This window comes from Coenobita brevimanus, chromosome 114 (assembly GCF_032717465.1).
Source record: "Coenobita brevimanus isolate Jiangsu-jjx chromosome 114, ASM3271746v2, whole genome shotgun sequence".
NCBI lineage: Eukaryota > Metazoa > Arthropoda > Malacostraca > Decapoda > Coenobitidae > Coenobita > Coenobita brevimanus.
In genome coordinates this window covers 7031185-7053024 of record NC_137067.1, presented here as the reverse complement: position 1 = coordinate 7053024, position 21840 = coordinate 7031185, and the positions used below count along the sequence as shown (strand labels likewise).

At 43.2% G+C, this 21840-nt stretch overlaps 1 protein-coding gene across 1 annotated transcript; it reads left to right on the top strand.

Moving 5' to 3' along the window:
- Window positions 1–2375: 2375 nt before the first annotated feature.
- Window positions 2376–8985, top strand: LOC145418429 (uncharacterized). The gene is made up of 3 exons (XM_080286847.1): window positions 2376–2493; window positions 7269–7385; window positions 8716–8985. Exons 1-3 carry the CDS (start codon window positions 2412–2414, stop codon window positions 8982–8984), a joined length of 468 nt encoding a protein of 155 aa, XP_080142973.1. The 5' UTR covers window positions 2376–2411; the 3' UTR covers window position 8985.
- The last annotated feature ends 12855 nt before the right edge of the window (window positions 8986–21840 follow it).

Below are 21840 nucleotides of genomic sequence, written 5' to 3'. Positions count from 1 at the left end.
ACTTTCCAAGGGAAGGTACCGAGGGCTTCAATTGACATGCTCCACTATGAAATCGACTTAAAAAAGATTTCCTGTTGTAACACTATGTTTTCTTGTATGAATTCTAACAATTAAATAACGGATATTACGCTCATAATATCACACGAACGTTTTGTCTATGTTTGGGGGATAGAATCAGCAAGGGTAATCTCCCATTTCCGGATGTTATCATTCGATCAATAGCCAAGCGTTTACCGACGCAGTTAGTTGACACGGCAAGTCGGGAGCAGAAAACTGAACATTACTCACGTGACAAATGCTACGGCGCCTCGTTATATGCATATCCTGAGAGAAAACGTCTGAGAGAGAGAGAGAGAGAGAGAGAGAGAGAGAGAGAGAGAGAGAGAGAGAGAGAGAGAGAGAGAGAGAGAAAGTGAGAAAGTAAATATTTTAGCTCAATTACCCTTCAACGACCTCACTAGAATTGTCGAAAGTTTACACCAAGACGAAATTATGATGATAGGCGTATGTACAAACGCTCGCTCACTCGTCACGCGCTCACAAAGCTCACTTTACTGGTTTTGTTTTATTCTTATCTCCACACGATTGTATTCACTTTACGATAGACTTGCCGCACTGGAACTGAATTTATAATGGATTCCAGTGCCAGGTATCAAAGATCATATGACACTAGCGCAAAGCACAGATATATGGCTAGCACTGGAACAGAAAAGGGGAAAGAGATGTTGAAGTAGTCTCGGTGTTGATGTGGCCTTGCCGGTGAAAATGGTCTTGGCGCTGAAGTGGTTTGGCGATGAAGTGGTTTGGCGATGAAGTGGTTTGGCGATGATGTGGATGGCGATGAAGTGGATTGGCGATAAAGCGGATTGGCAATGAAGTAGCTTGGCGATGAAGTGGCTAGGCAATGAAGTGGTTTGATTGGTCATTTGGCTGAACGGCTTGACTCAGGCAGGAAGGAAGGGTCGACGTCAATGAGAGGTCCTTAAACTAGTCATGTCATGAAACTTGATGTCTTAACTTGATAAGAGTAGCCTACAGGGAAAATAAAGGTTGGGGAAATATCAAGAAGAAAGGTAGGACAGAAGAGGACAGTAAGGACAAAAAGACTGGAAACAATAAAAGACCCAGTTTAGTCGCCTCTTTCGACAAGCAGGGATATAGGGGAAGTATTCTCCCCTCCCTCTCCTTTCCCAGGGGGTCTTGCCGAACTTCAGAAATTACTGAACACATAATCTTCATTAACTCTTTCATTACCGGAAATTTTCCCAAACATGAAAAGAATTGTATGTAGGAAATAGTATATAAAATATGTACCTCGAGTCAAGTTGTTAACCCACTCAGGGCAATGGCTAATGATTTTATTTTGTTCTCCAGACAGTATCATTCAGCATCACGATGGTGTCTATCAGTGAGGGATAAAAGAAGGATATAAATTACCCCTGAAATATGACAGTTTATCCAGATGTGAGTAAAATCATCCACACATTGCAAAATAAATAATACTACAGAAGAAGTTCACTTCCCGAGCAAGGTGACTTTTTTTTTTTTTTAAATTACTTTCTCGTTTCTGAAAGAGTAGGTGTTGTTTTGCTCAACGCACGTGTGTGTGTGTGTGTGTGTGTGTGTGTGTGTGTGTGTGTGTGTGTGTGTGTGTGTGTGTGTGTGTGCGTGCGTGCGTGCGTGCGTGCGCGCGCGTACAGGAATGAACAATATACCTCAAGCGATTTTTATCAAATTTTAACCAGACATTGTGGAGGGGTTGGAGATAAACCAGGAGGCTGATTTACTGTTTTAGGGAACAGGTGAAGGTCACAGGATTTAGTGAACTTTTGACCTAGGAAGGTCAATTTAGGCATTTTTTAGATCAATATTAGATGAAATTTGGGAGAATGGTTGATAATCAGGCAATAACGAGGGATTCAGTTTTGAGAACACTTACACAGAGGTCAGGGTCACAGGGCAAGTTTCTAGCCGTGTTATTGTGTGTGAACAAAATAGCTAGTGTAGCTTTGATCTGAAATAAACCAAAGTTAGTGGGAAGGGTGAAGATCATCCTGAGAGTTGACCTGTTATTTTTGATAAAATTATGTTACAGGAATGGGCTGGGTATGAAATACACATTATGTTCAGCAACGAGAAAACAGTAAATAAATAAAGAAAAAAAAGAAGAATTACCACAACATATCTGGAAATATTACAGTGACTATACAAAAACAACAACAACAACAACAACAACAACAACTACTACTACTACTACTACTGCTATTACTACTTAATGATTAATAACTATTAATTTGTGCCTTTGTGTGTGCGTGTTTTTCTAATAAATATTCAGTCTTGGTGTGTTTCAACAGTTGCTTTCCCACATTAGAGAGAACATCGGCGAAGCTAACCCATGTGGTGAGGGCACAATGAGTGTGTGGGTGTGGCAGATGGTGGCGTTGATGCTGCTGGCGCTAATATCAGGCTCTAAGGCTAAACTTTCCCTGGCAGGTGAGTGAGTATACCCTTTTTGCTTTAACCCGGCCTAGAATTACCAACTCTCCATATTAAATTCTGGGCCGTAACAATAGATCAACACGAGAATATGATGTTAGTCACGAAAAAGTGCTATATAAATAATGACCTACGTGAAATTCACTGAAAATGAAGAGTGGACGTTAAATTATACCCTTCTTACTTTAACTTGGTCTAGAATTGCCATGTCTCCATCTTGAATTCTGAGCTGTAGCAGTATTTTAGCACTGAAATATGATGCTAGTCACGAAAAAGTGCCATGGAAATGCTGTAGAGCTGCAGTATTGTCTTTTTCCTCCACTGAGCTACATGAAATAAACCAAAAATGACGAAAATCTGGGCCAAGATAAGATGAAAAGGGCACTGGTATATTATTCATGTTGTCATTACCACATCGTTGACTTAAGAGTATCTCCATCTTGAATCCTGATCTGTAGCAAGAAACTGACACGGGAATATGATGCTAGTCACGAAGAAGAGCTATGGAAATGCTGTAGAGCTGTATTATTGCCCATTTCCTCCACTGACCTGCATGAAATAACTAAAAATCTTTGAGGTAAGAGTCGGATATGTCATACCTTTTTTACCCAGACTTGGCCCAAAATTGCCGTCTCTTATCTCGAATCCTGACCTTTAGCAAGAGATTCACACTAGATCTTGTTGCTAGTCACGAAGAAGAGGTATTGATAGAATGCAGAGTTGTAGTATTGCGTTATTCTGCAATTGAGCTACACAAAATTACCTGCAAAAGGATGTAAGTTTGGGTCAGGTTGAGGTAAAAAGGCGATAATCAACATGTGAAGTCGATCAAAAAGCATCGGTGTACATTTAGGGTGAAACAATCTGACATCACAGACAATGACTACTGTTGTGTTCTTAGTATCCCCTCGTTAGTGATTTATTTACCATATTACTCCTTAACGTTCACTTGTATGTTATTTTACCCTTGTTAAAATCATCATATTGTGCATTAATAACGCAAATACTGAGACTGAGGGCTGGGGGGCTTGGTGGACGCGGTTGAGCCTTGTTCCTTTGCTACCCCTTATCTTCACCTCATTTGAATAGCATAGTCTTACTCTTCTGTGTAACAAACAGCTCGAAACAACCATTTGGCCTGTTGCTGTTTGTACTCCTTTATACTCCTTTGAAATGTGTTGAATAAATCTGTCTGTCTATCTATCTATTGCCAGACGGCTTAATCCCGTAAGGGGTGGCCACAAACAAATCGCCTCCATGTCGCCCTGAGTAAATTGCTAACGAAAATATGTTCCGAAATCTTCAAAGCCACTTACAACACCTCAGTGTGACGAGGCCATAAGCTTGTTCTTGAATCTGGCCAAATCTTTCCATCTGTCCATTGCCAGGTGCCATAATCCCGTAAGGGGTGACCGCAAACAAATTTCGTCACTCTGTCCTCTGCCATTTGTCTGCCCTCCCTCCAACTTACACCCCTCTCTCATATATCTTTCTACTCCATGTCTTCATCTCATCCTTGGTCTCTCCCTCCTTCCTTTCCCTCTCCATCTCACTCACATCACTCTTCCATTCTTTCAATATCCTTCATCTTCACCTGACCAGACCATCTCAAAGTGCTGCACAAAAACTGACGTAAGAAGAGAAAGAACGAAAGTAAAAAAGGTTCCTTCATCGGTTCTAGGGTCGTACTCCTATGGAAATATTTCGTAACAACTATTCCCTAACAATTTATTTTGCACATTTCACCTCAGTATATTTTAGATAGGATTGAGAATAAAAGACTGACTAGAAGAGCCGATGTGGCTGATGTGGAGGGGATAGACCAAAAATGAGATGGAAGGAAGGATGAGATGGAGGATGGTGTGGAGAGAGACATGAGGGAGGGGGTGTGAGTTGGAGGGAGGGAAACCAAATGACAGAAGACAGAGAGACATGGAGGCGATATGTTTGTGGCCACCCTTACGGGATTAAGGCGTTGGGCAGTAGACAAATCATTTAGCATGTTACTGATACAAATTATATCAATATTGAAGCATCAGTAACACAGTAGAGGATATCAACACTTTCGCCTTGTTTTAGTTGCATTGGGATATTTCAGGCACTCTCATACCAGACGAGTTGATTTAGTTGAGTCTATTTTACGCTTTTCACTTTAACCTGGCCCAGATTCCCGTGCTTTTAGGGTCATTTCATGTAGTTTAATAGTAGAATAACACAATAATACGGGTTGGCATCCTTCCCGTGCCTCTGTTTCATGACAAGCATCGTATTCTGTTGTTAATCTCTTGTTACGAATCAATATTGAAGGTGAAGAGATGATTTTTAGGAAAGGTGTGTGTGTGTGTGTGTGTGTGTGTGTGTGTGTGTGTGTGTGTGTGTGTGTGTGTGTGTGTGTGTGTATGTGTGTGTGTGTGTGTGAGAGAGAGAGAGAGAGAGAGAGAGAGAGAGAGAGAGAGAGAGAGAGCGCTTCCGGGTCAGAGGGCTGAAAACTGTATCGATTAATTCTTGCAATGCTCGATTCTCCTTCACTTAAACAGTCTAGACGGAATTTACCGTGAATTAAAATAACTAAATAAATAAATAAATCTAGGGCGTCCACGAGAGCGACAGGGTTAAGATATATAAGGAAAATTACAGTAAATAGCCAAAGAAGATATGCTATGTGGAGAGGATGGAGAGTGAGACACTGACGAGGAGAGTGTATGTGCGTGAGGTGGAGGGGCGAGAGGGAGCGGGAAGCCAAGGATGAGATGGAGTGGAGAGGTATATGAGAGAGGGGGTGTGAGCTGGGAGCAGGGCATTGAAATGGCGCGGGACAGGGCGACAGGGAGGCGACTAGTTTGTGGCCACCCCTTACGGGATTGTGGCGTCTGGCAATACAGAGATAAGTAGATAGATATATAGACAGATAGATAGATAGACATACCACGAAGGGTCCTATTCAGAGCCGCTCAGGATGATTCGTATCACCTCCTTCTGGGTGAGTAATTCTTTACGTTGCATCTCAGTATATATTTATGCTCGTGATGCAGGGCGACACGGAGGCGATTTGTTTGTGGCCCACCCCTTACGGGATTAAGGCAAATTGTAACAATATTAAGACTGTAAGAATAACACCATAAGAGATGTAAAACGCAAAATAAATCGCCATATACGAGATGCCACGAAGAATCTAATGCCACCTTGTATACGGGTATCAATAGATTTGTATATTTTTCTCTCCCCGTGAATGGAGTCAGGCTTCCGGGGGCGTGAATAATGTGTGAATGACTGTGTGGCCCACTTCACTTCCTCATTCCTTGCTTATCGATCGTACCTCACGCCACATTTAGCTGGGAAGAAGGATCAGGATGATGATGATAGTGATGACACACAACTAACTACTACTACTACTGCTACTACTACTGCTACTATTACTACTACTACTACTACTACTACTATTAAAACTACCACCACTACAACCACTATCATCACTACTACTACTACTGTTAGTACTACAAATAATAATAATAATAATAATAATAATAATAATAATACTATCCATCCATCCATAACCCAATCCTATGTCGTCCCATGAGGAGCGTAGGAGCCCGGGCTAGGCAAGTTGGTTCTGACATTTAAGATGAGAGTGACCAGCCTCACTCATCCCTGAGTGGCATACGTGAGCAATAAACCCCAACCAACCCTTGGATACAGACCTGCACTGCCTCAATCCGATTGGAGCGCCTTAATCACCCATTAAATCACCAGAAGCCATAATTTGGTTATATGGCTACCACTCAGCGTAGTAAATGGTTTTCTGGTATGCAGGAAACTATTTGGTTTATTACTCAGTGTAGAGTCACCCACAGGCAGAAGGAAGAGTAAAGAAGGAAAGAAAGAAAGACAGAAGAGGGAGTATAAAGTCACCCGAAGGCAGAGGGAAGAGGAAAGAGTGAAGAGGAAGGATGGAAGAGGAAAGGGCAGACACCCAAAGCAGCAGTACATCAAGTGAGTGGAAGGTGAGCGCCCCCACCTACCACTAATAATAATAATGATAATAACAATAATAATAATAATAATATACAATAAGGAAGCTTCGCCATAACTATTCATGGTATATAAAGTTTGCAATTTTGGTATCATAGACAAGTCTGTGACCTTTAAAATTACTGCAAGGTCATTTATATTTGGAACACGCCTTTAGATTATCCTAAGGTAGCTTCTTGTGTTCTATCAACAAAATTTAAAGACAAGGGTGTGGAAGAACGCATGGATACATTTTACATTTGTCTCAGTAACTGGCTAACTATATGCTTAACTGTAATCATATTCTTTTCAGGTAATAAGGGGAATCACAGCCACATTTCTGTAAAGTTGCAGCTTTACGGCTTTTTTGGCTTTATCTAAAATGTGTTACATAGAAAATGCTGAGCAGTTTTGAAACTGGTACTTTCCACTAGGCTAAATGGCAAAATATTCAGGGGAAATTCTCAATAAACTTCTCTATCATAGGATTTTTAACCAAATAGCCGTATCTTAATTAGTTTATGAGAGATTTCAATGTCAAAGATGCAGTTTTTGCATAAAAAAACCAGTATATGACCTTCAAAAATAGGTGAAGGTCATTAAATATCTGGCACAAGTACTTGGGTTATCCTAGGGTACCTTCATATATATCGTCATCAAGATAGAAGAGAAAAAGACACAAAGAAAAATAATAATACGAAAACAATAAGCTTCGTCTTTTATGTGGCAAATTAATAATAACTTTCACTTTCTTCCCTGGATAGGTGCGGTATCTGCTCGTCTAAAGGTGAACAAAGCCGTGCTGGCGACGGCTAACGTAGTGAACAGCTTACCAGAAACAACGCTACAAGGCAAGACCGTCCTAGTTCACAACACTCTGGGTAATGAGAGAGAGAGAGAGAGAGAGAGAGAGAGAGAGAGAGAGAGAGAGAGAGATATTGGTTGGTTGCTAGAATTAAATGAGGGGATGAGGTGGAGAGGTGGATGAGAGCTGGAGACGGTCAGTCTGATGATAGTTGAGGATTGGGTGACTTGGGGGCGATTCGTATGTGGCCACCCCTTCTGGGTTTAAGGGTTCTGACTTTAGATAGATATAGACAGTTGACAGTGACAGGTGAACAGACAGATTAATGACAGGTCGCTTGTGATCTAAGGGCTTCATTTGATATCTCATTTAGAGGAGGCGTCACGTGTTTGTTTTTCTTTAACTCCACGGGCAACTCGATATTTGTAGCAACTTTTTAGCCGTGGGAGCATCTTTTCGAGCTGCCTGGCCAGTTAGTCTCACCATAAGGATATTCACACACAAGGACCGTATTCCCTTTGGATAAGAAGGCTCCCTAACACCTTTTCCTTAGCAGTTCATTTTGGGAAGTGTCTAGTTAATATACTTTTTTTTTGTATGTTACTTAGGCTGCGTATGGCAATGTTAGAAGGATTTAGTTTGCTCGGAATAAGACAGTAAGGTGTAATAAACAAAATATTTCGCTTAGAAAAAGGTGTAAGGGAGCTTCCTCAACCGGCAAGTATGTGGGCCAAGATGATTCACTCAAACGAAACCCCATGTGGCGGTTCACTCCAGCAAAGGCCCATATGGCGGTTCACTGCAGCCCAGTAGGGTCTGGCATATACTGAACACGTCTATCCTTGATCGAGGCAGCTGGAGACTTTTCCTAGCGTATGCGACTTCCAAGGCAGTGTTGCAGTATTTCATTAAATGTTGTCAAAGGAATGTCACCAAGATTGAGTTGACGGGAAAAAGTTGCCACAGGAGCCGATCCTATGACACTATAAACCCGTGAACAGATGTTCTAATTTGAATTTTAAATATTTCCAGATAAATGAATTGATTCAGGGAGACGTTATGAACTGGAGCGATTATATATTGTGCATCGTTTACCTTTGTTCAAGAAGAAATCTGAAAAACTAATTAAATGTGTCCATGATAGCTGCCTAATTAATCTCTGTGCTCCTATGTCATGTCATTCCTTTTTTCTTGCTGTCTCAAGAAGATTTTAATCAGGCTAGGAGGGCCTGCTAGCAGCAAAACGGTTAATGAAGGCTGTATATATAACCTCTGTATTACAAAGCCAAAATGAAAAATACTTTATCGGGCTGAAGGCGTTAAGTGGATTTTTTATTGTTATTTATTTATTATTATTATTATTATTATTATATATATATATATATATATATATATTTTTTTTACAGAGAAACACGACGTGGATTTCCTTGCAGACGCCATCCAACGCAAATCCCCACAATTAAGAGTGTACGGGCACAGCCAGTGGGCACATCGCTTCTGGGCGCCCATAGCTGAGAATGATTATAAGAAGAGAATGCCTAATAACATGGTAATATTTGGTGTGAGAAATTATTTGTATATGAGGCAGATGATTTGTAATGTACACGTTTTAATAATATCGCTTACTTTTAAGTCAGCCGATTTAGCTAAAAACACTGGTGTAATACAGCTGTAAAATAAATCATTGTTATAACTAATGTATAAATAAAAGCCTGATGCAGTGGAAATTGATACTAATTTCTCCCCATTTATATTGTCCAGCAAGTTAATGCATCATCAATATCACCATCATCATCATCATCATTATCTTTATCGTCGATGTCGTCGTCGTTTTCCTTTTTCTCCCTCAAATTAGACAAGATAAAGAAACAAGAAAAACGGAAATATGCGCCTGGGAGAAATAGCAGCAAGTCTAGCATGAAATGGCTCATTCACTCATCATCCAAGCCTACGGAATCCTGGCTCCACCGCAAACCAAGTACATATACTGTATATAGTTTTTGTATTTTTCTTCCTAGATGTCTTTCGCATTAACTGTCAATGGTCAAGCTAAAAATAGACGCCAGCCAGTTGTCATGTGATCCTCAGTACATAATTCATTCAACAGTCTCGATCCCTCATCAGTTCCTCAGTCATGTCAGCTTCTATAGCCTGCCCACACATTCATTTACCCTTTCAATCCGGTTACATATTCAGTTCCCTTTAGGTGCTTTCTACCTCCAATCGATCTAATTCGGTTTAGGTGAGAGTTTTCGAACTAGGGTAGGAAGGGCTAGTTATAGATTTCCCTGATCTTTTCATTACTAAATATCTCCCGTCAAATGAAAAAAATAGCCTAGATGCAGCGGGAGCAAATGCATATAATTCATCGCCTAAATCACGAGATAAATGATAACGGTATGTAAATTGTACTAAACATTTAGGAGTAACATTTAGCACAAGTTTTTAGTTATACCCATATATCAGTGCTGAATATATTAATAGTATACGGCAGGAGCAGCAACGCCAGGCTCATCTGAATGTGAACCCAGTGGACTGCAGGCCAAAGTTACCATTCTGCAATCCACCATCCTCCTTTTAGGGGATGTGGAAGAAGTGAGGGACATTTATAATAACGAAGCCGCTCCACGTGAAGGCGTCCCTCTCTGGCACCAAAGCTGAGTATGTTGAGAAGAAATAACAGAGAGAGAGAGAGAGAGAGAGAGAGAGAGAGAGAGAGAGAGATGAGACAGTGTCTTATAGCTATATAATAAACACTGTCTGTACATGGTGGTGCAGTCCTTCCCTTTGCACAATACACAACACCATGCAACCAGGACATGCTTACGTCACTAATGTTGTGTTCAATCGATTCTTGCTCACTTGCCATTTACCATGACGTCAAAGGAGTAAAATGTCAACAGATCAAACAGTCTGAATTACGTAACAATGTTTAGGGTTTCGATTATTCTACTCAATACTCTTCAGTCAACACCTAAGCAGCTTTTTATATGTGTGTAGTTCAGTAAATTACCTCCGTATGATTCTTTTAACCTTACGTTCTTGGCGATTGTCCTTGGTGTCAGGATAAGGACAGTACTACAACTCTGTATACTTTCGATAGGACTTCTTCGTGACTAACTCCATGTACTTGTGTTAATCTCCTGTTATAGGTAATACGCTCAAGAGGAAGCGATGTCAATTTTAAGCCATGTTAAAGTGAAAGTACCTTAGTAATCGAGTAGTGACGTGCATATGAAGTCAAGTTATTGCCCACACTATATCCACTACACGATGGTTATAAAGGCTGACGATCAGTTTTTGCTAAGTCTTTATCTTCCACTAGAACACGACTCAGGGCCCGGAAGAAGGAGTCGTTAGTAGTGCCAAAACACTAAGTCCCGAGTCCAAGGGGGTCCTGAAAAACAAACCAGCAGCTTACCAATAAGTAGTTGCTGTTCGGTAATACATATTTTGAGGTTATAATATATCTCATTATCTTTTTACATGCTAGGGATAGAATATGTTAATTAAGGGTTAGCAGTAGCAGTTATTCTTGTATTTCATTATTATTCTAGGGAAGGGTGGATACTGTACCATTATCATCAAAGGGTCATGGCCCTGTAACATTCACTAGCATCAGGGCCAGAAGGTGTCTCTCCCAGGCCCTGACACGACCCACAGTACTCGGTTTACATTCAGATCCCCAAGTGTGCCTCCAAGGGACCGTGGACACGGGCCAAACATACCAGTCCCACCAGTATAAATGGCTTTAGAAGCGATCTCGGGTGCTACTAGTTGCTATCTTCATGTGCTAACCAATGCATTACCGGCACCCCCTCCCCTCCCCCGGCCCCCTCAACAAGTTGTTATATAAGGGAGGGAAAGTACCTAATCCAATTTTCTTCAGGATCACTTTGAGATGTATCTCTGTTGATCCATGCCTGGTGGTCTAGTGCAGTGGTTCTTAAAATTTTTCAGTCCCGATACTCCCAGATTCAATTAAGTCAACCCGACACCCCCTCTATAATATTGTTACTCCTTCCATTTTCAGTTTCCTGTAAAAAAAAAAAAAAAAAAAAAGAAGGGAGAATGGCTATGAACAAACAGTTGAATTCAATAAATTCCTTTATCTTTATTTTCAACACAGATTAGTTAGTCGTAGTTACCATACAAGAATTATTATTATTTTTTTTTTTCAGGATACTTTTCTGGATACTCCTAAGAAGCCATTTCGATATCCCCTGCGGGTATTGAGGCACTACTGTAAGAGCACCTAGTCTAGTGGGTTCCAGATCTCCAACAGGATGGAGTCCTTTTGGGGTTATATCTGGGGAATAGTTGGGATTAATTTGCTCACATAATTCCACTCAAGGAAGAATGGTGCTGGTCACCCTCACGTTAAATGTCGCAACTAACTAGCCTAGCCTAGGATCCCTACGCTCCTAAGGGAACAGAAACGGACTGGATAAAAATGATGATGATGTCGTGATTCACTATAGTGTTACGATTATTGCTCTCTCCTAACCTGTTGTGTATTTGTTCTCATCTGACAAAGGTCGGTAATTCCCTTTTCAGCTTAGCTGAAGGCCAAGTGTAGTCACACTGGAGGATACGTTTGTCTAGCAATCAAGGATACGAGTACTCATTCCTACCAAGTAACATATGCGATTCATCGAATTTCAAGCAAATAAAATGGCTGAACTGTAAAGACTTTGTTAAGAGTTAAGCATTAACATCTTTGTCAAAGTATAATGATACTACACAGGTGTGAAACTGTTTTTTTTTTTTTTTTAAGAAGTATAAACATTAGCACTAATTCAGTGTACAATGCCACTATGCAGATAGTTCACGCTGGGTATTCCTGGCCCAGTTGGGAAGGCGGTGGGAGGTAGGGAAGACAGGGAAAGCAGAGTTAGTGAAGGCAATACCAGCAGCTCCTGCCCGGCCGTTAGCGAGGACAGAACCGTCAGTGTAGACGTGAATAGGATGGGAAGGATAGGTGCGGACTACGGAGTTAATGGGTTCAGTGCTGGAGAGCTGTGAAGAGATTGGTCAGAAGCAGTGGGAGAAGGTGTGTAGTGCACAACAGGAGTCGTACGTGTCTAGATAAGGGAGTAAAGGGTCCGTAGGGACGGGAGTGACACGATCAGCATGGACACTGGAGGGATCACGGCCAGAAGGCTGGAGAGGACAGTTGAGTGCCGAATGAAGTCTTTTAAGGCCAGGATGTCAGGCCTGGCACGTGAATATGCCAGATCCGGTCTAGATGAGTGGAATCTGAGAGAATGTCAACTAGTCAGGAGGAAAAGGATGGAGCAGGAGTCAGAAATGTGGTCAGACACCATGTGGCAAAGCAGACTCCACGCATATGGATGTGATCGGTGATGGGACACAATTGAGTTCAAGGAGCATGTTGACAACTCTGGGAACCTGGGCAGCAAAGAATGAGACGCATCGCCCGATTTTGCTCCACTTCAAGTGGTCGGAGCTGTGCTGAGGGGACAAGAGAGAAAGGGATAGCATAGTAATCAAGAAGGGAGCAAATATATAACAGGTTAAATGATAGAGTGATGGGGATGCTAACCCCATGCGAGTCACAAGTGAGCGTGTCAAGGAGTTTGAGTCTGCAGTGGAGGCGGGTGCAGATAGTGGAGACATATTGGGAGGGGATAAAGAGGGAAGATAGAGGAATTCCGAGATATGTATAATCCTACACTACCTAAAGATGAGAGCCAAGAAGGGTTATGGTTGTGCAAGCAAGCCTATGACTGAAGGATCAAGTAAACAGTTTGGCTTTGGCAGTATTGATAATCAACCCACAAGCAGATGCAGCCTGGCCGAACTTAACTAGGAGACGTTGAAGAGTGACGGGGGAAGGGGAGTGGATGGAGATATCACCAAGGATAGGACCTAAATGACAGAGGAGTCTATTCATGAGAAGATTGAAGAGAAAGGGGCTAAGTACCCCACCCTGAGGTGTGCCAAGATTGAAAGTTGGTAATCACTAACCGCTCCACATAACAGAACCCGAGAGTGACGATGGGACAGGTGACTTTCCAACCAGCAGAATAGGTGGCCAGAGACACCCAGGTGGGCAAGTTTTTCAAGAATGACGTCACGGTTTGCGACGTCGAGTGCAGCTTTGATGTTAATGAAGGCTGTACAGGAGGAGGATGTGAGGTGAGTGGGTAATTCTGCAAGGCAATGTTCTGTGATTTGGCCTGGGAGGAAACCAAAGAGACAGGGAGAGAGCTGGTTCTGAAGAAGATTGCAGAGCCCTGCTAAAAGAATTCTCTTGCAGACTTTGTAGATGCAGGAAGTTAGGGAAATGGGACGGAAATAAGAGGAACTAGGCTTAGGGATGGAGGTGTTGGTGATATGGGTCCAGTCTGCAGGTAGACTACCTTCAGGAAGACTCAGGTTGAATGGTGAGAGTAAGGGATTGCCAAGGACTTGAGTGATATGTCTAAGTGCGACATAGGTGGTCCCATCATCACCCGGGGCAGTTGCCAGTTCCCGCACCTTGCAATTGCGCAAAGCATAACTTATCACCGGTGATGGGGTGACGATCGAGGGGAGAGGACATGGAGCGAGCCTCTGCAATACGTGCTAGTAGGGGTAGGCAGCCCCTCCCAGGGAAGTACTACCACCAAAGTAACGGGAGACTCAAGGGATATCCTGGATTCCTTTTTCTCTCCTAGGCCTTGGTAGCTGGTTACACATCTTTCTGCCTCACACAGCAGATGGCATCAGGCTGCCCTCCTTAAACATCACACAGATCCACATTATATCACATTGCCTTAAACCGGCTATCCTCTCCCCATAAAACACTGATCTTGTCATTACATATCATACTCATTCCACAACACATCCCTGCTCCCCCTCCTCCCCCTTAAAAGAACCATGGCTGTTGCTATACTAGGAATTAGTGTGGTGGTTTCTCGGATGAGCACCACCGGCAGGGCTGGGTCGTCTGCACAGGGCCCTCCCGGTCGTCATCAAGCGACTGTACCACCTTCAGTGTTGCAGCGCCCCAAAACTGCTCGTCAGTGCAGTAAATTTTTCTTCTGCAATATTAGGGGACTTCACTCCAACATCAACTGTTCACAATTTCCTCCAGTTTGAATCTCCAGATCTGCTATTTTGACAGAGACTGAAGTAAGCTCCACCTCTGATTTAGCTAGATTTAATTTTCGTGGTTATATCTTGATTCAGAATTTCAGACCCAAAGGAGGCATATGTTGCCTTGCTAAATCAGTAATTGCCCTGGAGATTACTAAATTTAATTGTCCTTATTTCGATTATTCCATATACAAATTAAATTCTTTTTGCAGCTGCACGAGGCTTACATGAAGAAGTGTTAGTGCCAACTTTAACATATGGATGTGAGACTATGGTGTGGCATGAAAGTGAAAAGTCAAGAGTAAGAGCAGTGGAGATGGGACTACTGAGGAATGTATGTGGAGTACAGAGGGTGGATAGGATATGAAATAATGTGATTCGTGAAAGATGCGGAGTGAGGAAGTCGGTGGACACCAGAATTGAAGAGAGTGTACTGAGAAGGTATGGTCATGTAGAGAGAATGGATAACAAGAGTTGTGAAGAAGGTATATCTGAGTGAATATGAAGGAGGGAGGAGGCGAGGTAGGCCAAGGAGAAGGTGGAGAGATATGGTGGATGAATGTGTGAGGAAGAGAGGTTTGGAAGTCGGTGAGGCTAGGGAACTGACAAGAGATCGAGCTGGCTGGATGAATTTTGTGAGAAGAAGTGCATGATCAGGGATTTTTGGCACCCCTTTTTAACATGGCAGAGTCTGGATTGACTCTGTCAGATATGATTATGTGAAGCTACAGAACGTGGTGAATGTTTTTGGCATATCCAATAGAGCCAGGATTCTGAGGGCTTGAATGATGAGCAAATGGAAGCGCGGCCCATTGGCTTGGGCAGATTTGGGCTGTCTGGACATTGTTACTCCTCACCCTGTCCTACGGTGGGAAAGGAGGTCCGGATAATGATGATGATGATGATGTATCATTCCCATAATGCCCCTCCAGAGCAGAGTTTATTTGACTCTCTGTCTTCACAACTAAGTGTCCTCAATATTAACACTGCATCAGAAATTACTCTCCGGGGTGATTTTAATGTCCATAATGTTGAATGGCTCACTTATTCAGCCAGAACTGATGACTCTGGTTTTGAATGTGAGCTATTTGCAAACTCATTTAATCTTATCCAGTTAGTCAATCAACCTACCAGTGTACCAGACAACCCTGATCAAAATCCCCACCTATTGGACTTGTTTCTAACAACCAATTCAGATAATTATAATGTCGAACTGAAGTCCCCCCCCCCCCCGGATCCTCTGGTCATTGTCTGATACAAGCCACCAGTTCAACACTTCCTGCACCCTCCTGCTCTGAACCTGTTGTGGTGACTAAATGGCACTACAACAGGGCAGACTGGGAGGGTCCCCAAAATTTTTTCGTGGATATTCCTTGGACTTCCTTTTTCTCTCAAGATGCAAACTCCACATTGGGCCACATACTGGAAACATGCATTCCCTATCATATTTACAGAAAAAGATGTAATCACCTAAATGGTTTGACCACAGTTGTGCTAGGGTAACTGAAATATCCGCCTGGTGGAGTGAGCCAGACACCACCATCCCAGGAGGAGGGTACAGGGAGGCAACCCCCATCCCACAAGGAGACAATAGGGAGGTAGCTTTAAGCTCCGAGTGAAAACGACATATTGCCCCCGTGACCCAACGCTCCTCTTCCACACAGCCGGACCACCAGGAAGTATTCAGTTTGAGTGCACTACACTCTGACAGAGAGAGCACTCGCCAGAATTGGGTCGGACTTGCAATAGCCAAGTCCCAAGCAGGCCCTTGGACGCCGTATCCACCGGATCAGCCTCTGGAAGAGGAGGGGACTTCACCAGAGTCTCACGTCCTGTGATACCCCAGGGGAGCAGCGGCACAGTAGCGTCCTCCGGATCTATTATGGTAGGAGCAACCACCGGTTCTCCTCCCTCTGGCACCCACCTCTGGGAGCCAGCACATTGGCACATCCTATGGACAACCTTTGCTGGATCTCCCCAGGAGGGTGGCGGGCCCAGGGGTAGCGTTCATTGGATCTATCTCTGGGCATCCCCCAGCTGTGCCATTCCCTGGCGGCAGGAGGACAGAGTCCATCAAACCTGCGGCACCCGCCGGGAGACCCTAGGAGCCTCCCCCTCTAGTCTTCCCCGGGACGAGTGGTCGCCTGGAGGAGCATCCATTGGATCTCCTCCAGCTGGTGCCCCAGGTGGGAACCCAGGCAGCATCCATCGGATCTGCCTGGGTGAAGGGGCATCCTCCGGACCTCCCTCTCGCACCCCAGCACGGAGTTCTGGCAGGGACCGTCAGGCCCACCAAGTTGGGAAGCAGACCACCGGTCGCTCCCCCTCTGTGACACCAGAGGTTCCTGTCGAGGGTGACGCCTCTTGCTCAGCCCGCCCCTCCTGTGGCAGAGCAAGGCGCCCCTCTCCCCTCCCCTCCTGTATGGAGAGTGGAGACTGCTCCCCTGCAGGTACCCCGCCAGAGACACGCCAGGATAAGACCACCCCGAGGCCAGGCATCCTGTCGCTGCGGCACCACCCTTGCCACCGATAGCCACTGCCAGACTCCCTCAGAGTGAGCGGCCACAGACCATCCCTGATGGCCTCCTCCCTGAGGCGAGACCACAGCCCCCGGTGCCGAAGAGCCGCCCCTGTCACCCACCGCAGCTGCCGGATCCCCTCAGCGCTGGTGGCTGCAGCCCTCCCCTGATGGCCGCCTCCGCTAGGTGCGGCCGCAGCTCCGGAAGGGCGCCGCCCATCCTTCAGCTGACCCTTAGCCCAGACCCGGTCAGGTCCGCTCCCAGGACACCCACTACAACGAAGGGCAGGTGCCATGCTGCGCGCCTCCTGGCCTTGTTCGGTCCTAGTCTTGATGGCCATTCTTCTCCCAGGGCCCCTACTAGGAAAGGGCTGCCCTCCACCCCTTCCTTCAGCTCAAACAGGACACCTGGCGATCCCGACAGTGACCTACACCGGGAGTGGACGCCTGACGGTCCACCCTCTACGCCCGGCCGCCACCTGCAGCTACCAGCATAGTGGGCCCAGGCGCACCCTAGAGGCACTCATCGGTTGTACCTGTGAGTAAAAGAACTCTGAACTACTGTTATATCCCCTGTCAGTGTTCCCCCTTGTGTGATAGAGTACGACCCCGTGTGCAGTAAGTCCTCCTCCAATGTCCCTAGTGATAGTCTGGCCCCACTAGCCAGTGAATTGTGAACCCAGTAAAGAACCCAAATTGAGTGCTAACATTGGTACCAAGGTGTTAGGCCCTGGCCGCCTCATGTGTGCGTTCCCCCCCCCCCTGTGCAATACAGTTAACCCCATAGACATATCAGTGCTGTGTCTGTTTCCCGAGCTGTTGCATACAATACTTGCCTCATAGTGATATCCCGTTTATGTTATGTGAGTGTGCTAAGGGTAATACTCGGTGTGTCCACGTCACGCGAGAACACTGTGGAATAGTGTCACCCCCCGTCCATGTCACGCGAGTATGTAACAAGTGATGTATCCTCACGTCCCATGTCACGCGAGTGTAACATCAGACAGCCTGTATTTCGTCTATGTCACGTGGAAGTGTTATGGAATAAGAGAATACAGTATTCCTGTCCCTGTCACACGCATGTATGCATATCGAGATAGAGTGGGATGTTAGAAGTTCTATTGTGTCTTCACGTCTGCATATGTTCTAGTGAGACATATCCATTGTATTGTAAGTGCCATATGTGTATTGTATCGTGGACATATTTAATGTAAGAGTGCACTAGATTTTTCTGTATTGGTTAGGTTTGATTGCGGGCCGTTATATAATACTGTGGTACCGATCTTTGTATTTTGTTCTGTGTTTAATATACGTGTGCCTTTGAGCAGTTGTTGTTTGAGCTTCCCCTCCTTGTCTGCATACTCTGGCCCAGTCGAGAACAAAGAACCCAAGGTCCGCACCGTATCTGAGCCCGAGGAGTCGGGGTCAGACTACGCTGCATAACAGTAACAGTAACTTATACAAGGACCAAAACTAAGGAAGCCTTTAACTATTATAGAAATAACATAAACCATGCCAGAACTATTATCAGTCTTTCTAAACTACTAAACAACTCAAATGATAACAAAATTTTCTGGTCTACCTTAATTCATTCACATCTAACTTCACGACCATCTCTTCCATTCCACCGTTACAGTCCCCCAATGGAAATCTAGTAAATGACGCACGTGGAAAAGCCGACCTTCTTGTTGATATTTTTTCAACAAACTCAACCCTAAATAAAGAAAATCACATTATTCCTGTACTTGATTTTGATTCAGCTCAGATACCCCCATATTAAGATCCACATAACACATAAGATACCTACAAGCTGTATTACAGAATCTCTCACAAGGCAAAGCTACTGGTCCAGATGAAATCCCTTCAAAAGTAATTAAAAATTGATCCCCAGTGTTGGCCCCTGCATTGCCAAAAAAATTTCCGCTTTATTTATCTGTACATCAGGTTTTCCAGCCTCTTGGAAAGAGTAAATATCCATCCTGTTCCTAAAAAGTGGGCCACTTCTGATCCATCAAACTATAGACCATTGCTATAAATTCAGTTGTCGGCAATGTTTTTGAGACACTAATGGGGAACTTTTAGCGCGTCGTCTGCTACCGAATTCAGTCTAGGCAGCTCCTTCCCAGTTACTATGCATGTAATATTTGTGGATTATTTTTACACCCTTGTCGAACTGTGAGATATAGTAATGGCATATATCATTGAGAATAATCAAATACTACTTAGAAAACTCATAACCAATATGAATGATCTTTATAATTTGAGCAGTTTCATGAGTTACGATGGTAGACTCGCTTCTTAAATGTTAGTACTTCACAATTCTCTTTGCATAAATGCTATTTTGATTGTTGGATATTGTAGCTGATCCCATACATACATGAAGTCCCGATCATTATTCATTCTTAACACCGATTTTTGACGTGACAGTCATTGTCTTACCTGTAATTTATTAGTTTGTAAATTTTACCTCTTAACATTTCTCCAATACACTCGCGCATGCGCACCAGAGGGACAGTCCCGGATTTGAGAAAAGGCCACCGAGTGTTTACAAAAACAGACGAAGGCTAAACATGGCTGGAGCAGTAGAATGTGGTTGGCGAAGGGTCAGGTTCTTAATGTGCTGCTACCTAACGTGTACAGGACACCATTTGGCTTGTGTTACATAGCCTATGATTTCATCATCCTTTGTGTAATTTTAACGCACAGTATGCTGCATGTTTGATCACGAGCGTGTTCTGCCTCAGTCCCCCCCTTCTACCGTTATAGTAGAGTAAGTCGTTCTTTCTGTTGTTCAGAGCGGGATTGTCAACTCTTTGTCCCCATGGCTTCATTTGCGCGTCCTTCTTACAAGTTGTATCAAGCTCTGCTGGCCCTTATATAATGAGCTCAGTCTCTGCATCATTGCCACTTAGATCTACTCCTCATTTTGTTCACATCTCTGTCCTCCCCTGGACAGTTATCATTGTGAGTGCTCAGGAAGTCTCCAACCATCTAGCAGCTGTGTAATTTGAGTATAACTGTTGTTGCATTTTTTCTTGTACTGTGTAGCGTAAGGTTAATTCTTAGGCCTAGTAAGGTTTTTCTAATTTATGTAGGATTCATTTTGTCAGCCAGTTTTAATAATATTTTGTATCTGTAATAATTTATCTTGCATTAACTGAGCATTACCCAGTGTGTTTTCATTTTATCAGGGCTGAATTAGATAAATTTACTCATGCTAATTTCGTGTTAATAGAGGCTATTGCAGGTAACCATATATTTAACCTGTTTTTTGCCATTACATTATCCTTATGAGTCCTGAATGTTTTGTTGTTAGTTTGAACATTAAACTTTAACTTGTAATTTTACCTAACTCTTTTGTTTTGAACCTGGAACTTTACGGGACAGTAGTGATTTTTAGTATTCTCACTTAAAGTGTACATCATCTTTCGCTGTTCCGTAACACTTGTCACTCAGTGTAAAGTCACCCATGGACAGAAGGAAGAGGAAAGAATGAAGGAAAGATAGATAGAGGAGTGAATGTAGTCACCCGTAGACAAAAGAACGAGGAAGGAAGTATAGAACGACAGAAGAGGAAAGAAAGAAGGAAGGAGGAAAGGAAAGGATAGACACCCGAGAGCAGCACTGCATGCTGTTACCTAATAAATGTTGAATATTGTTTTCTGTAATAAAAGTGTTCTCTTATCCATTTCTTTTTTCATAAACTCTTACCATTGTGACTACACAATTATTTTGCAGTTGCTACATTTCATATTCCTAGCTGCCTGTTAACCTGTAAGTGCATACTCCCAAGAAAATACACATTCAGACTGGAACAAACTGCCTTCCCGGTGGCATGTGTAATATAGACAGAAGTCATACCAAGTCTCCCGTGCCATTTAGAATCATGTATGTTCCTTCAATTTTTGGAAGGGATGGCAAAATAAATCATAAAACGTGTACCAAATGATCAGGTAAGCCTCTGAAAGAGAAAGTGATGTCAGAAGTCTAACTTTTTCAGTCCGATGATATACAGTTTTATTCTTGCTGCCAAACGATTTACCATTTAGAATACTCATACTGAAAGGGGTTAATGAAGCTGTATCATCCAGTTCAGTCTCTCCTGAGCTGAACAAAGTCGTCGGAATAGAGAATAAAATTGTTTACGTCTTCATAGTGAAGAAAGTAACACGCTCATGTAGCAGCACTACGCTAACTTGTAATTGTCTTTTTTGTATCCTCATTGTATAAATCAAGGTACATCATACGAATCATGCAAATATTGGACTTCAAAACCTTGGTTAATCGCCATAATGGTCTAGTAAATGAACCGTGTACACATCCGCCTTCACCGAGAGCTAGCGAAAAGTGAGCTATGTTTTATCCCTCCATGGGAACGGTCGCCTATGGCGTATGGAAACAGATGTCAAGTGGCGGTATTTGGCAAATATTAAATTTCAGAAAACTGAGTCAATGACAAGCTTCAAGAAAGCACTATTCTTACTCAAAAAGACGATACGCCTGTAGATATGAAAGCCAATTCCACTGAACTCATCAGTAACACAACGAAATGACTGTGTGAGGGATTGCCGGATGGAAGCTCAATGTACGCATATACATAATAGCCAGTCAAAAGTATTCGTTCATGGGCATGATATTTTTTATCAACGAGTATTTTAGTGACTTTAATGGTCTATAGTGTTGCTAACTCCTGTAAGTTTATCCAGACATATAGAATAGCCACAATAGTTATGTTACTTTTCTAGGTCTGGACTGAAATAGGGCTCACCAGCTAGGTAGCAGACGACACCTGAAAGTCCCTCATTTACAAACACATAGTCAAGCACCTAGAAATCAATAAATTAATCAATGATCCGCAGTATGGATTTAGACAAGAACGTTCAACTGAAGACATTCTTTGCCTTCTTAC